Below are 22,847 nucleotides of genomic sequence, written 5' to 3'. Positions count from 1 at the left end.
GCCCTTGGAAGGGACAGCTTGGCTTGGCCAAGACCTACTCCCAAGCTCCCACCTCTCCCACCCCAGCTCCCAGGCCCTCGCTTGTCCCCAGGGATTTGAGTGCCAGAGCCCTGCAGAAGCCAATGTTTTATTCCACGTCCATGAGGTCCCTGAGTGGCTCCACCCTGAGCCGGATCCTCTGGAGTGGCAGTGATAAGGATGCTCCTCGTTGTCCCAGCGAGGCTCTGGCAGCTCCAGCTGCGGCGTTGAGGGATGGCACCGGCAAGCACTGGGGTTGGGCATGGCCCGGGATCCAGGCAGGAGCTGCCACGTGGACGCACAAGGATGCAGCTTGGCAGTGCTAGGAGATCCCCAGGATCAGCGCTCAGCAGAGAGCAGGGGCTGTGGGAGACAGGGATGAGCCAGGATCCCTCAATCCTTCCCCACCTTCAGGACTGTGCTGGGGGGCAGCTTCCCAGTTCAGCTTCCCAAACCCACTCAGCGCATCCTGTACCTGGCGGGAGTCCGGGGAGTCGGAATCCGGACGCTTCCAGCTGGGCCTGGCCAGGGCAGCCACCACCAGCACTCCAAAAATGAGGATGAGGAGCCCCAGGGTGTTGGCAAACACGGCCTCAGCCGGCAGGAGCTTGTACGCCATGGTCCCGTTCTTCCTGGAGCGGGGAAGAGAGGCTGGGAATGTTCTGGATATTCCCAAACTCCCCTCCCTAGACCTTGCAGGGAAGTGTGCAGAGAGCCACACACCTGAGGAAGTGCTCAGTTCCCTTTGCTCTGCGCCGATCCCTCCCAGAGCCAGCCCAAATCCACATCCTGAGCCCCCTCCCATTATCCCTGTGAGGGATCTTCCCAAGCCCACCCCACCCCTGCCCCTGACTCACAGGCTGAAGAAAAGCTTCTCGTTGATTCCTGACACGCAGGAAGCCACGGACAACATGAGGATGGTGGAGCCAAAGAAAACATGGATGGGCTTGTAGAGTGCCCGGAGCCAGGTGGGAGCCCAGGGAAGCAGGAACGCTCCAAAACCCGCTGCCCACTGTGGGAAGAGAACGTGAGGGTGGAAAACTCGGGATGTCAGAGGGTTTGGGGATGCAGGAGGGATTCCCACCTGGCAGGAGAAGAGCAGGACAGTTCCCAGCCCCATCCAGCTGTGCAGTGAGTACATGTTGGGCGTCCCTTGGGAATTATGGAAGCAGAACACAGCCGCCAGCCCCAGCACGGTCAGGACGAACGCTCCCAAAGCCAAGCTGCCGTGCAGCACCTTCCAGGGAAGCTTGGGGCCGCTCCACGTGTGGGGAATGCGGTAAACCAGGGCGGCTGTGAGAAGGAAAAAATGTCAGTAAGGAGCCGTGGCGGGATCCCCGCGCTCCCTCTGCTCACCTGCGCCGTAGAGCACCACCAAGCCCGTCACCATCAGCACCGGGTGCCAGTTGAACGTCCGGGAGCTGCCGTCCAGGGAAAAGCCCCCGCGCCAGTGCTGGCACCAGGTGCCCACCATGGCCACGCAGAGCAATCCCAGCGCTCCCAGGAAGGCACAGAAGGGCAGGAAGGGCACGTCCAGCATGGCCGGGGAGCGGTGGTGGCACCTGTGGGTGAGCAAGGAGCCGGCTCAGTCTCCGGATGCGGTCCCAGGGAGGAGCCACGGAAAGGGGAACTGGGAACCCCAAAAGGGTGTGGGTGGGCCAGCTGTTTCCCAGCCTGGGGAAGGTGACAGGGATGGAGCTGCTTCCCAGCCACGGATGGTGGCCCAGCTGCTTCCCAGTCTGGGAATGGTGGCAGGGATGGATCCAGGATGGTGGCACCTGGGGATGATCAGGGTGCCTTTTGGGGCTTTCCGACGTTGCCAGGAGGAAACACAGAAAGGGGAACTGGGAACGCTGAGGGGGTGACCAGAGTCCAGCTGTGCCCTGGACTGGGAAGGAGGCCAGCGATGGAACAGGATGTGCAGAGCAGAATTCCTGGGAACAGCACCCCAGGGAATGGCAGCGAGGGGCTCTCGGTGTCAGCTGTCATGGTCCCCCTGGCAGGAACGCGACCGCTCTCATTTGCATGTGATTTGCATGTGCCCCCAGAAATGGGTATTTCTGTCCCCTCTGGGGACGGGGGATGTCCCGACACCCTCAAATCAGCTGCCTCACGGGACATAGCAACAGGAAAGGGGTGGAGACACGCGGCCCTATGGTTCCCCAAAATGTGGGACACAGAGACTCACGGATCTCCCAAGTCTGGGGTACTCGGTGCCATGGCTCCCCGGAATCTGGGAACACGTGGCTCCACAGCCCCCCCCAAACCTGAGGCTCCCCTGGACCTGGAACAAAACGCCCGGCCCTGACACCACCCAAACCCCAGAGCACGGGCTCCCTCGGCCCCTCCCAACCCCGGAGCCGCCCACCGCCTCTCCCAATCCCGGGGCTGTACCTGGGCCCCACCGCCCCCTCCTCGTCACTGGGCGCCGCCATCTTGGCGAGCGCCGCTCTGCCTGCTCATCTCTATGGTTTTCCCGCGCACCCCAATGTGCTGCCACAGAGGGGAGCGGCGGCCAGAGCGGCCCCGCGGGTCCTCCAGCCTCCACTTCCGCCTTCGCTTCCGGCTCTGGCGGCCGTTTCCATGGGGACCAAGATGGCGGCGGCGGGTGAGCGCCCGGGGCGGGGGTATGGCGGGGACCCAGCGGCACCCCCGGGACCGGGACCTCCGGCACCCAGCGGGGTTTGGGCGTATCGGGGGAGGCGGCCCCGGGAGCGGGAAGGGGGGCAGGGACGGAAGGAGAGGCGGGCGAGAGGGGGCCCGGGGGCTCCGCAGTGGTGGCTGTGGGAAGGGGCGGAGTGACGCGGGATCTGGAGGGGCAGAGAGTGATCTCTTCATCCCCATATCCAGCTCTTTACCTCCTCATGCCCATCAGTTTCTCGCTCCCATGACCAGCCTTTCTTCCCCCGCATTTCCAGCCACTTTCCGTCCTTGTCCGGCCCCTTTACCCCTGTCTGTCACCATGTCTGCCCCTCAGGGAATTCAGCCCCAAGCACAGCCCTTTTCCTGCCGGAACACGGGGGATCCCTGTCCCCTCCGGCCCTCTCCAGCCAGGATGATCCCTGAGGGGGCTATTCCCGTGGGATATGTGTCCCACGAGGGCTGTACCTGCTCCGGTGTCCCGTCTGTCTCTCCTGACTCCTCTCTCCCTGTGCCCAGAGTGGGACATGCCTAAACCTGCTCAGAACTGCCCATGGAGCTGGGAACAGCCAGGAATAACCTGCTTGGACACTGCTTCTTGGGACTGCACGTCTCACTCATCCCTGGATTTCCTCACATGGGGATTGGGGTGCATTTCAGGGGCAAGGAGGACACTGGAGGAGAGAGAGGACACAGCTCATTGGGTTTTCCTGGTTTCTGGGATCCATCCCAATTCCTGTGTTCCCCCTCCAGGTTTGGGATGTCGGGAGAGGCCCTGCTGAGCCCCCCCAGCGCCATGATCCGTTGGGAATGCTGGGGCTGAGGGCTCCAAGCCCCAGGAAGGAGGATGCTCCAGCCCAGCAACTACAGCCTGGTGCTGTTCCTGCAGTTCCTGCTGCTTTCCTACGACCTCTTTGTGAATTCTTTCTCGGAGCTGCTGCGCACAGCTCCGGCCGTGCAGCTCGTCCTCTTCATGTGAGTACAGGGAATGTGGGGAAAGTCCTGGAAGCAGATCCAGGAGACCCAGGACCCCACAATCCCTCTATTCTCCCGGCAGCATCCAGGACATTGCCATCGTCTTCAACGTCATCATCGTCTTCCTCATGTTCTTCAACACCTATGTGTTCCAGGCGGGATTGGTCAACCTCCTGTTCCATAAATTCAAGGGAACCATCCTGCTCTCCGCAGCCTACCTGGCACTCAGCATCTCCTTCCACGTCTGGATTATGGTAGGATGGCATGGGCACAGCTGCTGGATTCTCCCAAAGGGTTTTTCCATGACCCCTAGCTTGCCACAGTCCTTTCTCATGGTCTTCCCCTGGAAGGTGTCCCATGGAAGATGTCCCATTCCATGACCCTGTGGTTGGCATCAGCCTGGAAGTGTTCTGCCCAATGCCAGCCTCATCCCAGCTCATTCCCTAAGGGCTGTGACCCATCAGAAAATCCTCTTTCCCCAAGGAAAGCCTGTGCTAGCAGCTCCTGTTTTTTCTGGGATTAATCCCTATACCTGGGGGCAGCCCCCTCCCTTCCCACAGCTCCAAGGGCTGTGCAGGCTCCTGGATCTGTCCTGGCAGCACCTTCCCCTTTTCTTTCCTGAATAAACTCCTTCCTAGCTCCTTCCCAATGGAGCAGTTCCCATCCCCTGGACACCTCCTGGAGTTCCCTCCATCCTGCTGCCCCGGAGCACAGGGAATGTTTGGGGGGTCAGGAGCCACAGCAGCTGCTCTGGTGCTGCCCACGCCGTCCAGGAAGGGGATTTGCAGGGATTTGCAGGGATCTGCAGTCTGAAGCCGGAATAGGTCCGGGCTCAATGCCTAAATCCCCTGAGCTGCTTAACCTTTGGGGTAGGGAGCTTCCCAAACTTCTCCAGGTGTAACTCCTGCCTTGATGTCCCTTAATCCTGCTCAGAACCTTTGGAATGGGGTGAGGGGTCTGGGAGGGCTCAACAAAACTGCTCCGGGGGTTACTCCCAGTTTTCCAACCCCCTCAGAACCTGCGCTGGCGTGACTCCAGCCGCTTCATCTGGACTGAAGGCCTTCAGACCCTGTTCGTTTTCCAGAGGCTGGGTAAGGACTCCAAGGATCAGGGTGGGATCCCACATCCTTTGGGGGTGCTGGGGGCCCTCTCTCATCCCGAAATTCCCTGCAGCGGCCGTGCTTTACTGCTACTTCTACAAGAGGACAGCTGTGCACCTGGGAGACCCCCTCTTCTACCAGGATTCACTCTGGCTCCGCAAGGAATTTGCCCACTTCCGTGGCTGATGGATCCCCTGGAGTCTCCTTGCACTCCACTGGCTCTGTCGGGGTCTGTTCTGGCTCATCCTTTCTCTGGGGTCCAGCCCTTGGGATTTTGGGAGTCAGCGGGAGGCTTGTGGGGCGTCCCTGCGTTTCAGGGCCACAGCCTTGGTTGGGACTGGAATATTTTTGGAAACTCTGAAGGAATAAATTGGATGTGTTTTCCAGAGGCTGCCGGGTGTTTGTGCCCACCCGGTGTGACTGCTGCACTCCTTACATTGTACCCCAGCTCGGCGCTGCGCCTGCAGCCGCCAAACGGGGACATTCCCGTGCTCCGGTGTGGGATTCCTGTCCCGATGGATACAGGGGGCGGGGTTAGGAGGGAGGGGGACTCGAACCCGCGCAGCAGCGCTCGGTCCTCCAACCATAGAGAGGTGCGGGTAGAGCGGCAGCGCGCGCTCCGCCAAACCACCGAGAGGGGCGTGCCATAGAGCGGCTCCGCCCTCACGCTCCGCGCCCTCGCCCTCGGCGCCCCCGTGCGGGCGAGCGCGGCGGCGGCGGTTCCCATGGAGATGGAAGATGGCGCCCAGGGGTAGGAGCAGGACCGGGGGGGGAAGCGGGGGATCCCGGAGGGTTACGGGGGGTACCGGGAGGAACCCGGGCTGGGAGCGGCGCTGGGAACGAGGTAGGGGGGCGGCCGAGGCGCTGCAGGGCTCCGGGGCCGCGCTGCCATACCGGCCCCGTGCCCCCCCTCATGGCCGCCCCGTGTCCCCTCAGACCGCCATCGCTCCTCGGCTCCGCTGCAGGTCCTGCTCTTCCTCAACGGCTGGTACTGCGCCACATATTTTCTCCTGGAAGCGTTCGTGTTCGTGTACAAAGGTGAGTCCTTCGCTACAGAGCTCCTCTCGATCCCGCCGGGACGGGCGGGAATGTGGTGCTGAGGGCGGTGCTTTTCCTGCAGTGCTGCTCCTGCCCTATCCCGTCTCCAACTTGGTGTTGGACGTGGTGCTGCTCCTCCTCTACCTCGGCATTGAGGCCACACGCATCTTCTTCGGTGAGTGCCCCTGAATGCCAGAGGCTCCACAGAGAGCGCAGAGTCCTGGGACACCCCCGAAGAACATCCCTGGATGTTCAGGTTGGACAGGGCAGGCAGCAACCTGGGCTAGAGGAGGGTGTCCCTGCCCACGGGAACGGGACATTTAATTCCCCATCCCAAACCCTCCCATGATTTCCGTGGTCTGATCCCAACTCTGTGTTCCATAGGCTCCAAGGGGAACCTGTGCCAGCGGAAGGTGCCGCTGTCCCTCAGCCTGGCACTTACAGTGCCGGCAGCTGTGCTGGCTGTGTACTACCTGCTGCTCCAGACATATTCCCTGCGCCTGGAAGCGTTCCTGAGCGCCATCCTGCTCCTCTTCTACGGCCTGGAGCTGCTCCTGGGCGTCCTGGCGCTCCTCTCCTTCTCCAGGTGCCGCATCCCAGGAATTGGGGGAGTCGGCGCGGGAGCTGCCAGGTTGGTTTGGCACCCACACATCCCTGTCTCTGTCCTTTTCCACAGCACGGATCCCTACTGAGGACACGGCCCAGGGACACAGGGGAGCACCACCCGTGCCAGCTCCATTTCCCAGCCCCGGGAAGGGGGAGGATCCCTCCTTTCCCACTGCCCATTTCACCTGGTGCCACCTGGACATATCCCTCCCACATTTGTCACTTCTACGTGGACACATCCCTCCCATTTTTCCTTCTTCCCACTTCACCAGGGACCTGCTGCCACATATTCATCCCTCCCTTTTCCCACTTCACTCACTGCCCCCTGGACATATCCCTCCCACCTTTCCCACTCTCCAATCCTCTTGGACTCCTCAGAGCTTGAGCCAGCTCAAGGTATGAAGAATCCTTTTTTTTTCTACGACCTTCCACAATAATTCACTATTTTCCAATAAATATTTATTTTTACTTGGTGCCCAGGAATGTGGGTCCCCCTGGGAATGCTGAGGTGCTTCCAGCACCTCAGAGCCAGTTTGGGAAGCACAGGAACCCATTGGAGGAGGAAGAGGGTGAGGGACAATAGGTGCACAGACTTCTCCAAATCCCTCCCATTCCCTCATTATCCCAAATCCCGCCGTAGGAAGGCAACAGGAGCGCTGTGTAAAAGACTGACAACGTCATCTGAGTTTATTACACAATTCCAACCTATCCAAAGACAAATCTAATCACTGCGAGCAGGAGGGGCGGCGCCTCGCCGGGGCTTCCAGGGATTTGCTCTGCAATTTGAGGGGAATCTTTTCCCCCTTCCACTATTTGGAAAGAAACTAAAAATCTGTGGCGGTAAGTAAAAAAAAACCCGGAGCTCTCCTGCCGAGTGCTCCCACCTCGTGGGGCTTGGGAAAATCAGGGTGGTTTTTCCTGAATTTGGGTTATTTCAACTTAAAAAGACTTCCAGGGCCTGGGTTTTCCCACCTGAGTGTGATTCCAGCCCTGGAAGTCACCCAGTGTGTCCCGGCTCATCCTGACCCTCCTGGGCTCTCCCTCCTTCTCCTTCTTGGGATTCTGAGGGGACACAAGGGGGTCACAGCCTGCCCTGCCTCTTCCGCTTCCTCTAAAACAAGGAAGGCTCTGCGGGAGAGGCCGGAGCTGCCGTTGGGGTGGGAATGCTGCTGTGGGGAATGTTGGGATAGAGAGGATGACCCCCAACCCAGCTCCAGCCCCTTTTTCCCAGCTCCTGGAGGGTGAAGGGGCAAAGGAGGAGCGTGGCACAGTGTCCCACCAGGGCGATGGGGACGCGAGTGTCCCCAGGCAATCCAGAGGATGGCACGTGGCTCCTGATCCCAGGATCGGGAGCTGTGCATCTCCAAGCCCCCAAGTTGCACAGGGAGGGCTCCGTCTCCTCCATTCCCCCCCGGACTGGGAAGGGCTCACAAACCTCCCTCCATGGAATAAAAGCACCATTTCTCTTTGGGTCCGAGTATCCACGGAGCGGAGCCGGATGGCCCCAGGAAGCAGCAGCAGTGGTGGGGGGGATTCCCAAGGCCACGAGGTGCGGGCGGGGATCCCGCCCGGAGGGGGCTGCGGTGGCGAGGAAGGGACCGGGATGGGGCGGAGCAGCCTCGGGCACGGCATCCTGGTCGAGGTGAGGAGATAGAGTCCATTAAAAACCACTTCCTGCCAAATTCCTGTCGGGAGAGAGGAGAGGAATGGTGGGAGCGCCCTTCCCTCATCCCTCATGCTTCCAGGGGATTCCCCAGTGTCCCACCTGTCTCAGTGGTGCCGGTCCCTGTCTCTGTCCCTGTCCCGATGCCGCTCGTGCTCCCGGCTCCGCTCCGGGAAATAATCCTCGTGCCGATCGTCGCTGTGGAGCAGATCCCGGTGCCGCCGGCTGCTCTCGCGGGACCGGCTGGGAGAGCGCTCCCGGGATCGGTGCCTTTTCCTTTGAGAGGAGACAAAACCCAAGGAGTGATTTTTTAGTTGCTCACCTGCAGGGAGGATCCCCTTCTCTGGATCCAGGGGATTACCTGGAGCTGCTGCTGGAGCTGCTGCTGTAGGATTTGGCCTCAATTCCATGCAGGCAATCCTTGAGGGAAGAGAGGAGGACGCGGCACCGCTCGTCGCTGGCCACGCGCGACTGCTTGATGACAGCGATGGCTGTGAGCAGCGTCTCGATGGCGTTGCTGTAATCCCCTGAGGAGCGGAGCAGGGGGTCAGGAGCGGGAATCCAGCCCGGGAAGGGGGACATGAGGGACACGGGAAGTACCTGCGCTGGCGCCGGACACCGCCTTGGAAATGGCGCTGCTGGAGATGGCGCGGTTGCGGTTCATGATCTCCTCAAACTCGCCTTCGCTCAAGGCCGGGATCGGCGGGCCCAGCTCCCGGCTGTCAGCAAAGCGGGAACGGGGGTTCAGCGGGATCCTCCCTGAGCATCCCAACCCCACTCCTGCCCAGCTCACCTGCTGTGGTTGTAGGGAGCCATGGCCTTGCCGTAGGTATCCGGAGGGGGTCCCAGGGCAGCGGTGGGCGGCGGGAAGAAGGCGGGATTGAGGTGCAGGGCAGGGGGCACGGCCCCCGGCGGCGGCACGGCCAGGGGCGGGGGCAGCCGGGGCGGCGGCGGCAGCAGGTGCTGGTAGGGAATTCCAGGAGGAGGCGGAGGGACTCCGAAAGCGGAGGAGAGGGGAGGCGGGGGGGGCATGGGAGGGGGGGGTAGCCCCATGAGGGGCAGCGCGGGGGGGGCGGCTGAAGAAGGGCAGGACTGAGGGGGGCTTCTCCATGCGGGCAGGGGGCAGCGCATTCTCCGTCGGCGTCGCCCGGCCGTCCACCGCATCCACGGAATCCCGGGAGTGGGCCCGCGGCGGCACACCTGGAAGTGGCACGGGGGAAGAGCTGTGAGGTGCAGCTGGAGGGTGTTCTGGTCTCCGAGATCTCCTGCTCCTCCTCTTCCTCCCACCCCTGGAGGGCTGGAGGTGCCCAGAGAGAGATCCAGCCGGCCACACATAGCCTCCACTTCCATGTGTTTTTCCAAGATGGGCCCAGCTTTCCAGCAAGACCCCACACAGTGCCCTGGGGACAGGCAGGTCATAGGGACAGGAGCCAAAAGCCACAAGGAATGGTGAGAGATCCCCAAAGACATCCAAAGACCCGGAGAGCCTGAGATCCACACATGGATTTGGAGAGACCCAAGAGTGGAAGAACATGAGGGGAGAGAACTCAAGTGCTGACAGCAACGGAGCTGCTGCGCTGCTGCTAGAGGAAGGAAAACTCAGCATTCCGAGAGGGTCAAGGAGCCTTGCTCTATCCAAAGAGGCACTGAGGATGAGACAGAAGGGGTGTGACAGGAGCCACGGCTCCCAGCTGTGCCAAAAGGCTGCATGGGAGCTCCACTGTGCCCTGGGGGCAGCCGGAACTCTGCCCAGGGAACACTCCCTGCTCCACCAAAACTGCAGGGCAAGTTGGGACACAGCCTAAGCACCAAGCAGCCAATCCCCTCGAGCACCTGAGCCAAAGGAAGGGAGCGAAGCAACTCTGCTGGGAAGGGGGAGTTTTCCTTGCACAAAACATGCCAAGGGATCTACAACGACCAGAGCTGGCCAAGACCTCCTCGAACATGCTCCTGCCAGGACAATCCCTGCGGATCCCATCGCATCGCTGCGGAGTGAGGCCAGGACCACCTATTGCCATTGAGGGACGCCCACGGCCAGGCCCCAGCTGGAATATTCCTCCAGTGTTGGGCACCTTACCTCCGCAGGGATGGAAAAATTCTGGAGCAGATCCAGAGAGGAGCTACTAATAGATATGGAGGGTCTTAGCTATGCTGAGAGCCTGAAGAGCTTAAGCCCATTCAGTTTGGAGAGGAGGAGGAGGAGGCTACGAGGGATCTTCGCAGTGTGGGAGCACCTAAAAGGGGATCATAAAGACTCGGGTCAGGAGCTAATCCGGCTCAGGAATGGGAAAAACAACCCCCAGACGCTCCTGGCAAGGTTTCCCCCCATCCCGAGGGCTCGCTGGGCTGGACCTGGCAGCTGATCTGGGGGGATTTGGGATGTGTGTGAGATGGAACCCCCCGCCCGCCTCACACCGGCGCCGCACTCACGTTTGCGAGCCTGAGCCTCGAACTGCGACAGGTTCTGCCGGGTCGCCAGCCTCACCTCCACCTTGTCTCCATTCAGGATCTTTCCAGGAAGCAGCTCCAGGAGTTTATGGACTGAGTTCTCGGAGGCCACCACCACCTCCGCGTACCTGCGCGGGAGAGAGGGAGGTTGAGCCCTGAACCCGCGGCAGAGACCTCCCCCAGATCCTCCTCCTGATCCCATCCCACTGTTCCATGCCCCCTCCTCACTTTTCCATGCTCTTTGGGATGCTCCATGGATTCCCTATCCCAGGCAGGAAAAGCGCTGGCTTCTCCCTCACCCTCCACCAAACAATGCATGTGTGGCCATGAGGGCCTGGCTCCCATCATTCCCACCCAAAATTCCATTGGCTCTCACCCCTTGGATTGGCCATTGGCTCGGTTCTCCGCGAATTTCAGCTCCACCACGTCGTAGACTCCAATGGAGCGGATGGTCTGGATCAGCTGCTGGTCAGTCGTCCACTGAGGGCATAGGGAACAGGCTATGGCATCCATGTCTGTCCCCAGTGTCCCCTCACCCACCTGAGGAATGTCACCCCCAGACTTCCTTAGGGAACTTAAAATCATCCAGAACAAGCCTTGGGAATGGATAACAGCGACAAGTTCTCCTGACAAGACAGAGCTTCCCAAAACTGTTCCTGCATCCCTGAGCAGGATAAGGCAACTCAGGAGCAGCTCCCAAAGTCACAGCTTCCAGGGGACATCAACAGATACCCCAGCCCAGCAGCTCCTCAGGGATACAAATCCCTTTTCCCTGAGGATCACAAAGCCAAGCCCAACTCACAGTCCAGCTCAGGATTGAGGGGGAGCAGGCCCCTCAAAATCCCTGCCACTCCCCTAGAGAGCCCAGCAGCCCCTCAGAGGTTCCCCAGGAATCCTGAATTTCCCAGGAAGATGAGCTCACCCAGGAGAAGCTCCCGACGTAGACGGCGGCCCTCTTGTTCCGGAGGCCGCTGTAGGTGTACAGGATGGCCGGGGGTTTGCTGTTGGGCTTGGGAGATGGCTCCTGACGGATCTCCGGAGGCGCTTCCGAGCTGCTGGAACGCTTTTCCTGGGGCTGGGAGCTGGCTGCTAACACGTCGTCGTAGAGATCCATCTGGTCAGCATTACTGAACTCCGGGTCCTGCTGGGAAAACGTCATGAGATCCTGCCTTGGGAAGGGCTTGGGAAGCCTTCTTTGCTCTTTCCAAACCTGCTGTCCCTATTCCCAAGCGGAATTTCCAAGTTGAGTTCAAAGGTTTAAGGCCCAAATCACTTGGTTTGGGTCTATGTACAGCTGGGAATTACAGCCACCCCTTGCCTGGGCAATCCCAAAAAACAGGATGATGGTCTCTGATTTCATGGAGTAATGAAATGGTTGGGGTTGGAATAAGGACCTTAAGGATCATCCCATCCCACCCTCTGCCATGGGACACCTTCCACTATCCCAGGTTGATCCAAGACCTGTCCAACCTGGCCTGGAACACTTCCAGGGACGAAGCAGCCACAGTTTCCCTGGAAATCCATTCCAGGGCCTCACCATCCTCACAGGGAAAAAATTCTTCCCAATATCTCATCTAAACCCCCACTGAGCTCCAGCACATTCCAAGGACCACCCTACTTGGATCCCACACAACAGGACAAGACCCTGTTGCTACCACCAGGAAGAAATTCCCAATTTGGATGGCAAGAATTCAGTGGTGGAAACCATATGGTAGGCAAAACCAAATCCCAAACAGGGATGAGCCTGTCACTCCTTGGCAACACATGCATCCCAAAAATCCAACCTGGGAATTCCACACTGCCCTCAAACCATGCCAAGCACCCCAAACTTGCTCAATTTTGGGAAAAAAGCCCTTTTTAGGGTATGAGTTCCCACACATTGGATCTGTCCCTTTGGCAGAGGAAGCTCAGGAAGCTCCAGAGCTGGGAATTCCAGTGTGTCCTAGATCTGCCTTCCAATTCCCACTCTGTCCCAGGCTATATTTAATTTGGAATGTCCAGCAAGTGCTGTGTTAACTATGGATACCAGTTCCTCATTCAGATTGTGCCAAGTGTTTCATCCCACAAAATCACTCTATGAGGATCCGTCCCACAGGAGCTGGTGTGCCACAAAAACCAGAGGTTCTGCTCCCAAATTTTCAATTCCAGGCAGTCTGGACAATGTTTTCTGCTGGAGACAGTCTGAGGGTCAGGGCATTGCAAACATCCTCTTGGGAGCTGGACAGAGAAGGACACTCACACACAGCTTTCCAAGGATTGTGGAAACCCAGGAATCCAAAAATCCAACCATTTTCCCTCTCCCTGAACTTTTGCATCCAGCTCTTTCCCTGGAGCTGATAAAAGAATGATTTGAAAAGGGAGCTGTAGTTTTGTGTTCATTTCCCAAAAAAGCTCAAGTGTTTGGTTAATCCAACTCCCACGCTCCCACCTCCACCAGGAGCCTTTGGACACAGCCCAAGGCTGGAAGATTCCCGCCTGGAAGTTTCAGAAAGTCAAGACCAAAAATAGGAAGGAGGGGCTAGAGGAGGAATCCCTTGGAATCCCTGAGTTCTGCTACTTAGGGGATTCAGCTTGGGAGATTTTAGGGATTCTCCTACTCCCCATCCATGCACACTGAGTTGAGGTGCACAGGGATGAAGCTGGGCACTGTTAGAGGGAATCACCACGTGGGAATGTGGGATTTGGAATTACACTGGCATCCCTGGAGTGCCACAGGGACACCACAGCACCTCCCCACTGCTTTGATCCTGACATGGATTAATTCAAGGTGCTCTCCTGCCACACATCCCAAAGGGAGGAACATGCCAGAGTCATTGGCCTGGATCATCATTCCAGCTTTGAGAATCCTCCATCCACTTGGTCCTCCCAGGAGATTCCATGGGATATTCTCACCCAGTAACCAGAATAAGCTTCTCTTGATCACTCCAGGAGTTCACAGGAATTCCTTTCTCCATGGTGATTCCTTCCTCCGGGTGCTTTGCTTCCAGTTTCCATGACTTTTCCTCTTGCCAACTTCTCTCCACAAGCTTTCTATGGCAGTTTCAAATTTTCCAACATCTGCCTTCGCACTTGCTTTCCCATATCCATGAACTCCCTAAAATCTGCTTCTCCAACACCCCCTTCCTTCATCATTTCCTCCTGTGAATCCCAGATATTCCTGGGATGGGACAAGCAGCACAGGAACAGCAAGCTCCTGCACAGATTCCCAGCCTGGGTGATCCCACGGATTTGGCTCCTGGTATCCCCTCACTGTGTAATTCCCTGGAAATGCCTCTTCCAGTTGGGATTTCTCATTCTTCCAACCAGGACACAGCTAAGCTCCTAAATCCCAAACATTCCGTGACCAGCCACGTGTCACAACCCACAGGGAAACCCTTTAATCACAGCTGGAGGTGGCAGCCACCGAGATTTGGGAACGATTGGAAATGATCCTTCCCTTTTCCCAGCCACACCATTTGCATCTTCCACCGGGATGAGCTGCAGGACACTGGGATCTCTTCCCAAAAGAAAGGGGGGGATCTGCACCCCCATACCAGCCCTCACCTGGGTGAACTCCTCGTCGGCGTAGATGTCAATCAGATCCACTCCCTCGGACATATTTCCAGAGGCGGGAAGAGCGGGAGCCCGGGCTGGGACCGGGCGGAGCCAGGACACGGAAGGTGCTCTGGGAATGGGGGCAGGGGGTCACTGAGGCCCTGCGGACCCGCCGGGGGCGTCCCCCCAAATCCCTGTGTGCCCCAAATCCCATCTCCTCACCCCAGGCACTGTGTGCCCCTAAATCCCCTCTTCCCTCCAAATACCTGTGCCCCCCCCCCCGCTAAATCCCTTCTACCCCCTAAATTCCCTCTGCCTCTCAAACCCCCTCGTTCCCCTAAATCCCCGTGTCCCCCCAAATCCCATGTTCCCCCTAAATCCCTGTGTCCCCCCGAATATCCTCTGCTCCCCAAATCCCTGTGCCCCCCCAAATCTCATTTCCCTCCAAATCCCGTGTCCCCCCAGATCCTTCTCTCCCTCCATATCCTGTCTCCCCCCCCAAATCCCTGTTCCCCCCCAAATTCCCTGTGCCCCCTACGATCCCCCACTGCCCCCCCCCTTTTCCGCGCCGCCCCGTCCCCGCCATATGCGGCCCTGCGGAGCGGCGGGGTCCGGGCTGGGGGGTTTGTGGGCAGGGGGAATGTGAGGGGAGGGGGCGGCGGGTCCCGATATGTCGCGATAGGTCGCGCCCCCCACCCCGGGGCCCCCCCTCCCCCGATCCCAGCCCCGCGCGCGCCGCCCGCGCTCACCGCCAGCGCCGCCGCGCCCACTTCCGGGCGTTGCCACGCCTACTTCCGGCACGCCCCGCCCCATCGAGCCGGGGGGGCGTGGCCAGAGCGGTGCCCGACAAGATGGCGGCGGCCAGGGTGGGGGGGGAAGGGGGGAAAACTGGGAGGGCAAAGGGAAGGGAAAGGGGGAAAAAGGGAGAGAAAGGAGGGAGAGCGGGAAAAACAGGGTAAAATGGGAGGAAAAGGGTTAAAAGGGGATAAAAGGGGAAGGAGGGGGAAAAACAGTGGGGAAAGGGGGGAAAGGGTAAAAATGGGGGAAAGGGGAAAAAACGGGGGAAAAGGGAGGGAGAGAGGGGGAAGGAAAAGGAAGGGAAAGGGGTGAGTTTGGGGGAGAAGCAGGATGGGAGGAAAATTAGCATATTGAGGGGAAAAGAGGAGAAAAAAAGGAGAGTCTAAGCAGGGAAAAGGGGATTTTTGGGGTAACAGGGAGGTCTGGTGGATTGATGGGGTCTGGGCAGCGGGGTTTGAGGGAGGGTGGGATTGGGAATCGTGTCCAGTAGGATTTGGAGGGGCCCCTGTGTGCACGCACTCCCAGGCCTGATATCCCTGTGCTTTCCCTGTTCCCTCCAGCTCTGCTCCCTGCGCCGGCAGCTCCTGTGGCCGCTGATCCCACAGCGCGGCTACCGGGGGGATTCCCCCACGGATTCCGGGAAGGACGTGCTGGAGATCCCGCTGCCCCCCTGGCAGGAGCGTCCGGATGAGCCCCTGGACACCAAGAGAGCCCGGCTGCTGTACGAGAGCAGGAAAAGGGGAATGCTGGAAAACTGCATCCTGCTCAGGTGCGCTTGCCTCTGAGCATTCCAGGTCATTACCAGGGAAGAGTTCAATGAGGTAGTGGAAAAATCCTTGGGATAAGTTGCTCCAAGATCTTGCTGGTCCAGGATCCAATGATGGAGTAGAGCTGGGAGAGCTCAGTGAGCCAAAATCCTTTGGGAAGGATGTATGTAAATCCTGTGACATGTAAATGCAAGGCCAGTTGGGTTTTGGGATTGAAGGAGAGATTAGAGACATAGAATTGTGAAATTCTGGAGTGGTTTGGTTGGGAAAGGACCTTAGGGAGACCTTTCACTATCCCAGGTTGCTCCAAGCCCTATCCAGCCTGGCTTGAACACATTCAGGCATGGGGCAGCCACAGCTTCCTGGGAAGTCCATAGAAGGGCCTCACCGCCCTCTCAGGAAAGAATCCCTTTCCAGTATCTCATGTGAATGAGCACATGGAATCCTGGAATGGTTTGGGATGGAAGGGTCTAAAGGGTCATCCAGTTTCACCCCCTGCCATGGGTGGGGACGCCTTCCACCAGACCAGGCTGGGTAAGGGCATTCCAGGGATGGAGATACCACAGCTTCTCTGGGAATGCTGTACAGGTGTTTTCCCACCCACTGAGGTGAGGGAGGGCAGGCTGGGGGTCAGTGTTTTCCAGGATCACACTAAGCTGGTCCCTATATCCCAGCTCTTGCTTCATCTCCCGCTCATCCCGATCCATCCCTCTCCAGCCTCTTTGCCAAGGAGAACCTGGCGCGCATGAGTGAGGAGCAGCTGAACCGCTACGACCGCCTCATCAACGAGCCCAGCAACGACTGGGACATTTATTACTGGGCCACTGGTACGTGCGGCCATGCCCTGGGACACTGGGGTGGCACCTGGGCACAGCACAGAGCTGACTTTTCCCTGTTTTCCCCTCAGAAGCGAAGCCCACGCCGGCGGAATTCGACACTGATGTGATGGCCATGCTGAGGGAATTTGCCAAAAACAGGAACAGGGAGCAGAGGCTCCGGCAGCCGGACCTGGAATATCTGTTTGAGCCACCACGCTGAGGGAGGGGACGCCTCTGTCCCCATTCCCTGGACTAGCGCAGGGACGTGGGGCTCTGGACTGGCATTTCCACCTTCCCTATGGTTTTCCTCCTCTCCCAGCAGCCTTTGGACATTCATGGAATGCTGAATAAAGCCCTGACTACCGGCCTTGCCTGGATGCTCGCCTTGCCCCTCTCCTGCTTTGTGACATCGGGGTCGGGCCCTCAGTGACATTCCCACTCGATCTGGCACATGCCACCTCACTGATATTCCCAATTACCACCTGCCCCTTTTCCCAGGACCCCCAGGAGGTGACCCCACCCCGGGGCTGTCGTGGAGCTGGAGCGGAACATTCCCCGTGGTGCCCTCCAGCGACAACCAGGGAGGTTGTCCGACCTCCCGCCCTCCGGTGACAGCCTCCCGGGAGGTCCCCGTTGTCGCGGTTACCAGGAGATAGAGTCGCGTTCCACGGGCACATTCCACAGCTTCCGGGCCTGCCGGGAAGGCCCCGCACCTCCAGTGCAGCTCCAGCCATGGCGTAGGGCCGTGCGTCGGGCCATTCCCGGCGCCAGGGGCCCATTCCCAGAGCCAGGATGCCGTCCCAGCCGCAGGACTCGCCCGCCGCGGGATTGGGGACGGGCTTCCCCATGGTGAGGGGCCCCCCCTCCGAGCTCACGGGCTTCTATGTCACCACCTACGAGGCGGCCTTTGGGAAGAGGCCCAGGGGGTCACCCCCAAAGGTGAAGGAGGGGCGCGTTTTGGGGATTGAGCCCCCCAGTGACAGGAGCATCCACCCCCTCCTCGGCGTCCACACCGGCTCGGGATACGTCGTCAACAACTACTCAGAGCTCAGATCCCTGATCTGCCCTCATGTGGAGCGGTAGGTCCCTGCTCCAGGAGTTTGGGGGGCACCTTTTGGGATCACTCTGTCACAGCCATTCCCACCACAGCCAGGACACCGACATTTCCACCACCGCCGAGGACTTCAAGGTCTTCGGGCGCCCGGAGTACCGAAGGATCTTGCCCGAGCATGTGGATGATCCGCAGTGTCAGTATCCCACTGGCTTCTCCTTTTCCAACCTCCGTTTCGGGGAGGTGAGAGCCCCAAATACATCTGGGGAATATGGCATCCAGAAGTACTGCGCCACTTCTGCCAAGCCAGGTATGATTTTGGGGTCTTGGGAATCCCAGGGAGAGCTCCAGCCTTACTGGGAGGGTTTTGGGGTGTTGAGATCCCAGGGAAAGCTCTGTCCTTAGGAGAATTTTAGGGTGGTAGGATTCCTAGGAAACCTCCAACCGCAGGAGGGTTTGAGGCCCTGGGGGTTCCAGGTCCAGCTCCAACATCAGGAAGGTTTTGGGATTATTGATGGTCCCAGAGCCACATCCAACTCTAGGGATTTTGGGATGTCAGTGTTCCTGGAGCCAGGTCAGACCTCAGGAGGTTTTGGGAGCGTTGGAGACCCCCTGTCCCTCTCAGACACAGTGGGACAGATGTATCCAGGTAATGCCAGGCCTGGGGACACAGGGGACATTCCTGCTCCATCTCCTTCCCACAGATGTCCCACCGAGGGCGATGGAGCTGTCGGGCTGCACCGGGACCGCCCCGAGGAGTGACCTCACCGTGCCAGAGCAGCCTGTGAGCCCTGTCCCCACCGTGTCCCTTGTCCCCCCCACCCCTCAGCATCCCAGGGGACACTTTTCCTATCCCACAGCTTGATGTCGGTGATGGTCGGATGGATTCCTTTTCTGCCACATGCAGCACTGTAAGCAAAGGGACGGGGTGGCAAGGGGAGGGGACATCCTGTCCCAGTGCTCCCAGTGGGCTCTGAGCATGGGAATGGGCAGGATCTCATCCCTGTGTCCCCACACAGTACCAGCCTGCCATGGGCTACCCAGCCCCCTTCGCCCCCCCGGAGCTCCAGGTGGGACCCAAGGGAGTCACAGCCATGAAGGTGGGTGCAGCCATGTCCCCTGTCCCATCCCTTTTCCCAAGGAACCACACTCCCAACTCACTGCATCCCTCAGAAGCCGCTGGGGTATGGCACTATCCAGAACCAGTACCTGATCAAGCATTCACAGATGGCCCCCATAGCACCAGGTGAGTTTGGAGGGAGGGGATCGCAGCCCCCAGGAGGAGTGGACACCCCCCTCACTAATCCCTCCTGGATTTTCCAGGCTGGTGGGCAGAGACTCCAATCACCTGGGCCCCGAGATCTGTGGAGGGCATCCAGATCCCAAGTCCCAGTGGCTTCAGCACCAACAACCGCCCCACCACCCTGTGGCGCATTGATGACCCCCTGACGTGACTCCCCGCCAAAAAGTGCTGCTGCATCCTGGGAATCCCACCCTCGGCTTTTCCCAAATCCCCCTAGGAGGAATAAAGACCCTGCGCAATGCATTGGATTGCTCCCTCATTTTGGGGGTTTCCTGCATCCCAAAAAGCTGGCAGGAGGGGTTTGGGTGGTCGGGCGGTGTCACCTGGCCAGCTGCCGCTGGAGGGCTGTACAAGCCCGGCTTTCCAGCTTTCTGAGCCGCCTTTGGGATGACACAGCTGATTTGCGGCAGGAAAATGCGGGCAGGGCTGTGGTGGGAAGCAGGAGGATGAGGAGGAGGAAGGACCCCGCAGGGTGGGCAGCCATGGCAGGGCAGGGAGCACAGGAGAGGCTTCATCCGTATCTTCCCTGGCCATGGGGAACAGGATCTGTGCCCCAGGGAGTGGGTCCTGGCAGGGTCCCAGGGGATGTGAGGAATCACAAAGGGACTCCCCACCAGTTTAAGGACCCCTACCCCGTCAAGGCATCCACACACAACTCAGGGAGCCCCTCCTGCCAGTTTAGGAATTCCCACCCAGCCCAGGGACCCCACACTCAGTTTAGGGCCTCACGCCGAATTCAGGGTGTGGACGCTGATGCCAGGCTGCTGGAAAAGGGGCTGAGACTGCTGGGGTTCGAGGGGCTCCTGCCTGGTTTGGGGACAGAGCCGGGACAAGTAGGACGGGAATGGGGCCGTGGGAATGGCGGGGCGGGGCATGAATGGGGCTCGGTGGGCGTGGGAACGGCGGGGCGGGTCGTGAATGAAATTGGTAGGCGTGGCCTAAATGGGCGCGAACGGCGGGGCGGGGCCTCTTCCCGGTGGCACGGGCTCCCATTGGCCGCGGCGCGTTGCCATGGCCACGGCGTCGCCCTCCCCCCCCACTCCGCCGCCCCGCCGGGTCCGGTGCAGGTCCCGGTGCCGGTCCCGGTGAGCGATGGGCAGCGGCGGCTCCTCGGGGCGCGGGGCTCGGCTGGCGGCCGCCGAGGGCCCCGACGGCGTCGAGCAGCGGCTGGAGGTGCGGGGCCGGCAGGTCCCGGCCGAGCTGTGGGCTCAGCAGGGGCTGCGGAAGCTCTACCTGAGCGACGCGGGGCTGCGGGAGGTCCCGGACGAGCTGGCGGAGCTGCAGCACCTACGGACCCTCGCCCTGGACGGCAACGAGCTGATGGAGGTGCCCGAGGCCGTGTGCGACCTGCCCCACCTGGCGCACCTGTACCTGGGCCGCAACGGGCTGCAGGGGCTGCCGCCCGCCTTCGCCCAGCTCCAGAGCCTGCGCTGCCTCTGGATCGAGGGGAACTTCTTGGCGCACTTCCCCCGCGCCCTCCTGCAGCTGCCGGAGCTGCGCAGCCTCCAGCTGGGGGACAACCGGCTGTGCCGGCTGCCCGCGGCGCTGCCCCGCATGGCCGGCCTGCGGGGGCTCTGGCTCTACGGGAACCGCTTCCAGGAGTTCCCGCCCGTGCTGCTGCGCATGGATCACATCCGCGTCCTCGACCTGGATCGCAACCGCATCGCCAGCTTCCCAGACCTCAGCGGCCTCGCCTCCCTGCGCCTCCTGTCCTACGACCACAATCCCGTCCGGCAGCCGCCCTGCGTCGGGGATGAAGTGCAGCTGGTGGGGGACGGGGCGCAGGAATACATGGAAGAGCGGCAGGAGCGGCTGCAGAGCCTGCAGCAACAGGAGGAGGAGGAGGAGGAGGGCACCGAGGCGGCCCCGGTATCCCCGGAGGATGGGCCTGAGGATGGGGAGGGGGAATTTGCGGCCCTGACGGGATCTCCTGAGGAAACGTGAGCCGCTGTCCCCCTGAAGGGGTGCAGAGCCTCCCCCTGCCTCCCAGGGAATTCTCATCTAGGGCTGGGAAAGGAGGAAGTTCACAGCCTCCACAAAGAAAAACCTACAGTCTGGGACAGCAGCGTTGTGTCCTGGATTGGCAGGGCTCATGGATCCCAAAGGTTATCCCACCTGAGAGCATCCCACCTGCTCCAGGGTGCCTTGGATTGGGATACAGCCCTCTTCCCTGAGGGGTGATCCCACACTGCCACCCCATGAGAACGGAGACATTTCCACTCCTCCACCTCTGAAAATCCTTTGCTCCTGTTCCAATGGGCAGCATAGGAAAAAGCAATGCTGGTTGCATCCATTCTGTGAATCCCATCATCCTGGAGAGCTCTGAGGTTTGGGAACAAAGGCACAGACCCTGAGAACTCCATCCTGCTGCTGGAATTGGGCTGGGGGAGAGAATTTTCCACCAGGCTCCTCTTGACCGTCAGGTTTGGGAAGGAGCCAATGGAAATTCCTCCTGGGTCAAAGCACTGCCTGTCTCCAACCTGGACAGGGTTTTGCCTCTGTGGGAAGAGGAGGCTCATCCCTGGCACTGTCTGTCCCAAAACGGGCACCAGATCCAGGGTTGACACCTTATCCTTCCTCTTCCTCTATCCAAGTGCCTCTTGGACCAAATGCAGGCAATAAAAAGCACAAATCCAAGGAATTTGTTGTGAGAGAAAAGTGGTGGGGACCAGCCTCAGGGAAGGGTTTATTTGGGAACCCCTAAAACCAAGAGACTTATCCTGGTGTGCAACCACCAGCTCTTCTTTTGGACATCCAAGGAATCCTGATTCCCTCCATCCATCTCCGAGCTGAGCCGGTGTGGTGGAAAGCTTGGGGATCCGAGGTCTGCAGCTCGCTGGAGGTTTCAAACCACACATCCTCTTTTAATGGCCATGGATTTGGGGTTGGGGCTGGGAGGCAGCCAGAGCTCCTGCCACATCCGCTCCGGCACTGGCAGGGCGGATGCTGCCGGCTTTTCCCTCCGCTTCCTATCCCGCAGCAGGAACCGCGGCTATTTTGGACACGTGGAACTTCCTCAGCTGTGGGATCTGCAGGAGCTGTCAGTGTCAGATCCTCCAGGGTAATTTCAGGGATTTGGGGCTTAGCAGGAGCTTTGAATGAGATCTTCTCAATAGGTACAGACTGTCAATCCCTTTTCCCACCCAGGTACCCATCACTGTAGGGCAGAACATCCCAGGATCCCACAACATCCCAGGAACACACTCCTGGAATTCTGGGTGTCTCCCAGCCCTTCATGCCATCGATCCAGGGTGATGCTGCTTTATCTGGGAAGACATTGCTGTTAATAACCTAGGAATTATCCACGATCCCGAGGGTGCTGACCCTGGCAGAGACCCTCAGCATTCCAAGCCCCTGATGTAGGCAAGATCTGATGCCAGCAGCTCCATGCAGATCCCTGCCAGCCCGCCCATTCGGCAGGAATTGGGATGCAGGTGGCTCTGCATGCCACCAGCCTGTCCCCATGGCTGGGATCAGATCCAGGAGCTCTGACACCTGGGATAGGGGGGGGTCCTCCCTCTCTGCAGCCTTTTCTCACCACCCAGCTTTTCCCAAGGAGCCGGGTTGGGATCCAGGCACCGGTGATGATGGTGGTGACACCAGGGCCAGGAGCCGCCGCAGTCGGTGGGAATCTGACAGATTCTGGCTCTGCTCGAGTATTTTGGGGCCGCTGGCACCGGCGAGTCCCCGCTGCCGGCAGTGCATCATCCATACGTCTGTCCCTATATATATCCCTGCCTCCTCTCCCGGCCCCGCGTGCGACGGTTTGTGGCCTCTCCGCAGCTGGGATCACGCTGCTATTTCCATCTGCTCCTGCTGCCTGCCAGCACAAGGCAGGGATCGGGATCGGGAATTGCTGCAGATCCGTGCAACAGGAGCGCCCGGATCGCTGCGCTTCCAAAGATTTGGGAGGATAAAAGGAGCCCAGCGTTGGTGTAAGAGCCCAGGCAGAGCCAGGATCGGTGGCACCAATGCCATTGGCAGCTTGGGAATGCCAAAATTCCCAGGTTTGGCTCAGCTGGAGGTGGAGCGGGGATAGGCAGCAGTCACCTCCCCTCCACGGGGGTGCAGGTGGCAAGGGGACAGTG

At 59.8% G+C, this 22,847-nt stretch overlaps 7 protein-coding genes across 12 annotated transcripts; 5 read left to right on the top strand and 2 right to left on the bottom strand.

Moving 5' to 3' along the window:
* Positions 1-111: 111 nt before the first annotated feature.
* CYB561A3 (cytochrome b561 family member A3) lies at positions 112-2,560 on the bottom strand. Of its 2 annotated transcripts, none has more exons than XM_071428209.1 (6): positions 2,413-2,560; positions 1,375-1,580; positions 1,103-1,311; positions 876-1,030; positions 494-650; positions 112-381 (listed from the first exon to the last, which is right to left on the bottom strand). In XM_071428209.1, exons 1-6 carry the CDS (start codon positions 2,451-2,453, stop codon positions 358-360), a joined length of 792 nt encoding a protein of 263 aa, XP_071284310.1. In that variant the 5' UTR covers positions 2,454-2,560; the 3' UTR covers positions 112-357. The 2 variants fall into 2 exon arrangements, with proteins under 2 accessions (XP_071284310.1, XP_071284311.1); XM_071428210.1 differs by lacking the exon at positions 2,413-2,560 and adding an exon at positions 2,207-2,351.
* TMEM138 (transmembrane protein 138) lies at positions 2,513-5,771 on the top strand. Of its 2 annotated transcripts, XM_071428215.1 has the most exons (6): positions 2,513-2,626; positions 3,412-3,633; positions 3,716-3,887; positions 4,649-4,724; positions 4,807-4,962; positions 5,670-5,771. In XM_071428215.1, the coding sequence occupies exons 2-5, from the start codon at positions 3,506-3,508 to the stop codon at positions 4,917-4,919; spliced, it is 489 nt and encodes a 162-aa protein (XP_071284316.1). In that variant the 5' UTR covers positions 2,513-2,626; positions 3,412-3,505; the 3' UTR covers positions 4,920-4,962; positions 5,670-5,771. The 2 variants fall into 2 exon arrangements, with proteins under 2 accessions (XP_071284316.1, XP_071284315.1); XM_071428214.1 differs by lacking the exon at positions 5,670-5,771 and having other exon boundaries at positions 4,807-5,119.
* Positions 5,218-7,149, top strand: TMEM216 (transmembrane protein 216). 2 transcript variants are annotated; one of them, XM_071428212.1, is made up of 5 exons: positions 5,218-5,484; positions 5,670-5,771; positions 5,854-5,946; positions 6,156-6,402; positions 7,018-7,149. In XM_071428212.1, exons 1-5 carry the CDS (start codon positions 5,472-5,474, stop codon positions 7,100-7,102), a joined length of 540 nt encoding a protein of 179 aa, XP_071284313.1. In that variant the 5' UTR covers positions 5,218-5,471; the 3' UTR covers positions 7,103-7,149. The 2 variants fall into 2 exon arrangements, with proteins under 2 accessions (XP_071284313.1, XP_071284314.1); XM_071428213.1 differs by lacking the exon at positions 7,018-7,149 and adding an exon at positions 6,448-6,845 and having other exon boundaries at positions 5,347-5,484; positions 6,156-6,357.
* Positions 7,039-14,146, bottom strand: CPSF7 (cleavage and polyadenylation specific factor 7). The gene is given in 10 exon segments (XM_071428205.1): positions 7,039-8,062; positions 8,143-8,316; positions 8,402-8,567; positions 8,641-8,759; positions 8,834-9,106; positions 9,108-9,240; positions 10,471-10,616; positions 10,865-10,968; positions 11,411-11,629; positions 14,032-14,146. Coding segments are annotated over 9 exon segments (1,383 nt in total). The 5' UTR covers positions 14,086-14,146; the 3' UTR covers positions 7,039-8,062; positions 8,143-8,147.
* Positions 14,147-14,779: 633 nt separating this feature from the next.
* On the top strand, positions 14,780-16,782 carry SDHAF2 (succinate dehydrogenase complex assembly factor 2). The gene is made up of 4 exons (XM_071428216.1): positions 14,780-14,888; positions 15,381-15,589; positions 16,305-16,414; positions 16,495-16,782. Exons 1-4 carry the CDS (start codon positions 14,874-14,876, stop codon positions 16,623-16,625), a joined length of 465 nt encoding a protein of 154 aa, XP_071284317.1. The 5' UTR covers positions 14,780-14,873; the 3' UTR covers positions 16,626-16,782.
* Positions 16,783-16,921: 139 nt separating this feature from the next.
* LOC139590519 (uncharacterized) lies at positions 16,922-19,002 on the top strand. Of its 3 annotated transcripts, XM_071428207.1 has the most exons (7): positions 16,922-17,484; positions 17,555-17,766; positions 18,161-18,240; positions 18,317-18,367; positions 18,476-18,556; positions 18,630-18,702; positions 18,780-19,002. In XM_071428207.1, exons 1-7 carry the CDS (start codon positions 17,198-17,200, stop codon positions 18,908-18,910), a joined length of 915 nt encoding a protein of 304 aa, XP_071284308.1. In that variant the 5' UTR covers positions 16,922-17,197; the 3' UTR covers positions 18,911-19,002. The 3 variants fall into 3 exon arrangements, with proteins under 3 accessions (XP_071284308.1, XP_071284307.1, XP_071284309.1); XM_071428206.1 differs by having other exon boundaries at positions 18,476-18,702; XM_071428208.1 differs by lacking the exon at positions 18,317-18,367 and having other exon boundaries at positions 18,161-18,247; positions 18,479-18,556.
* A 468-nt stretch (positions 19,003-19,470) lies between these two features.
* LRRC10B (leucine rich repeat containing 10B) lies at positions 19,471-21,944 on the top strand. The gene has a single exon (XM_071428200.1). The coding sequence runs from the start codon at positions 19,852-19,854 to the stop codon at positions 20,701-20,703; it is 852 nt and encodes a 283-aa protein (XP_071284301.1). The 5' UTR covers positions 19,471-19,851; the 3' UTR covers positions 20,704-21,944.
* Positions 21,945-22,847: the final 903 nt, after the last annotated feature.

Source organism: Agelaius tricolor, unplaced genomic scaffold (assembly GCF_023055355.1).
Source record: "Agelaius tricolor isolate 1412-34295 unplaced genomic scaffold, bAgeTri1.0.p SCAF_5, whole genome shotgun sequence".
NCBI lineage: Eukaryota > Metazoa > Chordata > Aves > Passeriformes > Icteridae > Agelaius > Agelaius tricolor.
Note: the sequence above shows the minus strand (reverse complement) of the source record. Positions and strands in the feature narration are given on the sequence as shown.

What these genes read in the sequence shown, in the direction of transcription:
- CYB561A3 (XM_071428209.1), bottom strand. Translation starts at nt 2,453, where the DNA reads ATGGCGGCGCCCAGTGACGAGGAGGGGGCGGTGGGGCCCAG. An exon ending in GAGGGGGCGGTGGGGCCCAG is followed by an intron (nt 1,581 to 2,412) that starts GTACAGCCCCGG and finishes GCTCACCCACAG; the next exon opens with GTGCCACCACCGCTCCCCGG. An exon ending in ACTCCCCGGACTCCCGCCAG is followed by an intron (nt 382 to 493) that starts GTACAGGATGCG and finishes TGTCTCCCACAG; the next exon opens with CCCCTGCTCTCTGCTGAGCG.
- TMEM138 (XM_071428215.1), top strand. Translation starts at nt 3,506, where the DNA reads ATGCTCCAGCCCAGCAACTACAGCCTGGTGCTGTTCCTGCAGTTCCTG. An exon ending in GTGCAGCTCGTCCTCTTCAT is followed by an intron (nt 3,634 to 3,715) that starts GTGAGTACAGGG and finishes TTCTCCCGGCAG; the next exon opens with CATCCAGGACATTGCCATCG. An exon ending in CCTTCCACGTCTGGATTATG is followed by an intron (nt 3,888 to 4,648) that starts GTAGGATGGCAT and finishes CAACCCCCTCAG; the next exon opens with AACCTGCGCTGGCGTGACTC.
- TMEM216 (XM_071428212.1), top strand. An exon ending in GTTCGTGTTCGTGTACAAAG is followed by an intron (nt 5,772 to 5,853) that starts GTGAGTCCTTCG and finishes CTTTTCCTGCAG; the next exon opens with TGCTGCTCCTGCCCTATCCC. An exon ending in GTCGGCGCGGGAGCTGCCAG is followed by an intron (nt 6,403 to 7,017) that starts GTTGGTTTGGCA and finishes ATCCCGCCGTAG; the next exon opens with GAAGGCAACAGGAGCGCTGT.
- SDHAF2 (XM_071428216.1), top strand. An exon ending in GAAAACTGCATCCTGCTCAG is followed by an intron (nt 15,590 to 16,304) that starts GTGCGCTTGCCT and finishes ATCCCTCTCCAG; the next exon opens with CCTCTTTGCCAAGGAGAACC. An exon ending in CATTTATTACTGGGCCACTG is followed by an intron (nt 16,415 to 16,494) that starts GTACGTGCGGCC and finishes TTTTCCCCTCAG; the next exon opens with AAGCGAAGCCCACGCCGGCG.
- LOC139590519 (XM_071428206.1), top strand. Translation starts at nt 17,198, where the DNA reads ATGCCGTCCCAGCCGCAGGACTCGCCCGCCGCGGGATTGGGGACGGGC. An exon ending in TTTCTGCCACATGCAGCACT is followed by an intron (nt 18,368 to 18,475) that starts GTAAGCAAAGGG and finishes GTCCCCACACAG; the next exon opens with TACCAGCCTGCCATGGGCTA. An exon ending in GATGGCCCCCATAGCACCAG is followed by an intron (nt 18,703 to 18,779) that starts GTGAGTTTGGAG and finishes TGGATTTTCCAG; the next exon opens with GCTGGTGGGCAGAGACTCCA.
- LRRC10B (XM_071428200.1), top strand. Translation starts at nt 19,852, where the DNA reads ATGGGCAGCGGCGGCTCCTCGGGGCGCGGGGCTCGGCTGGCGGCCGCC.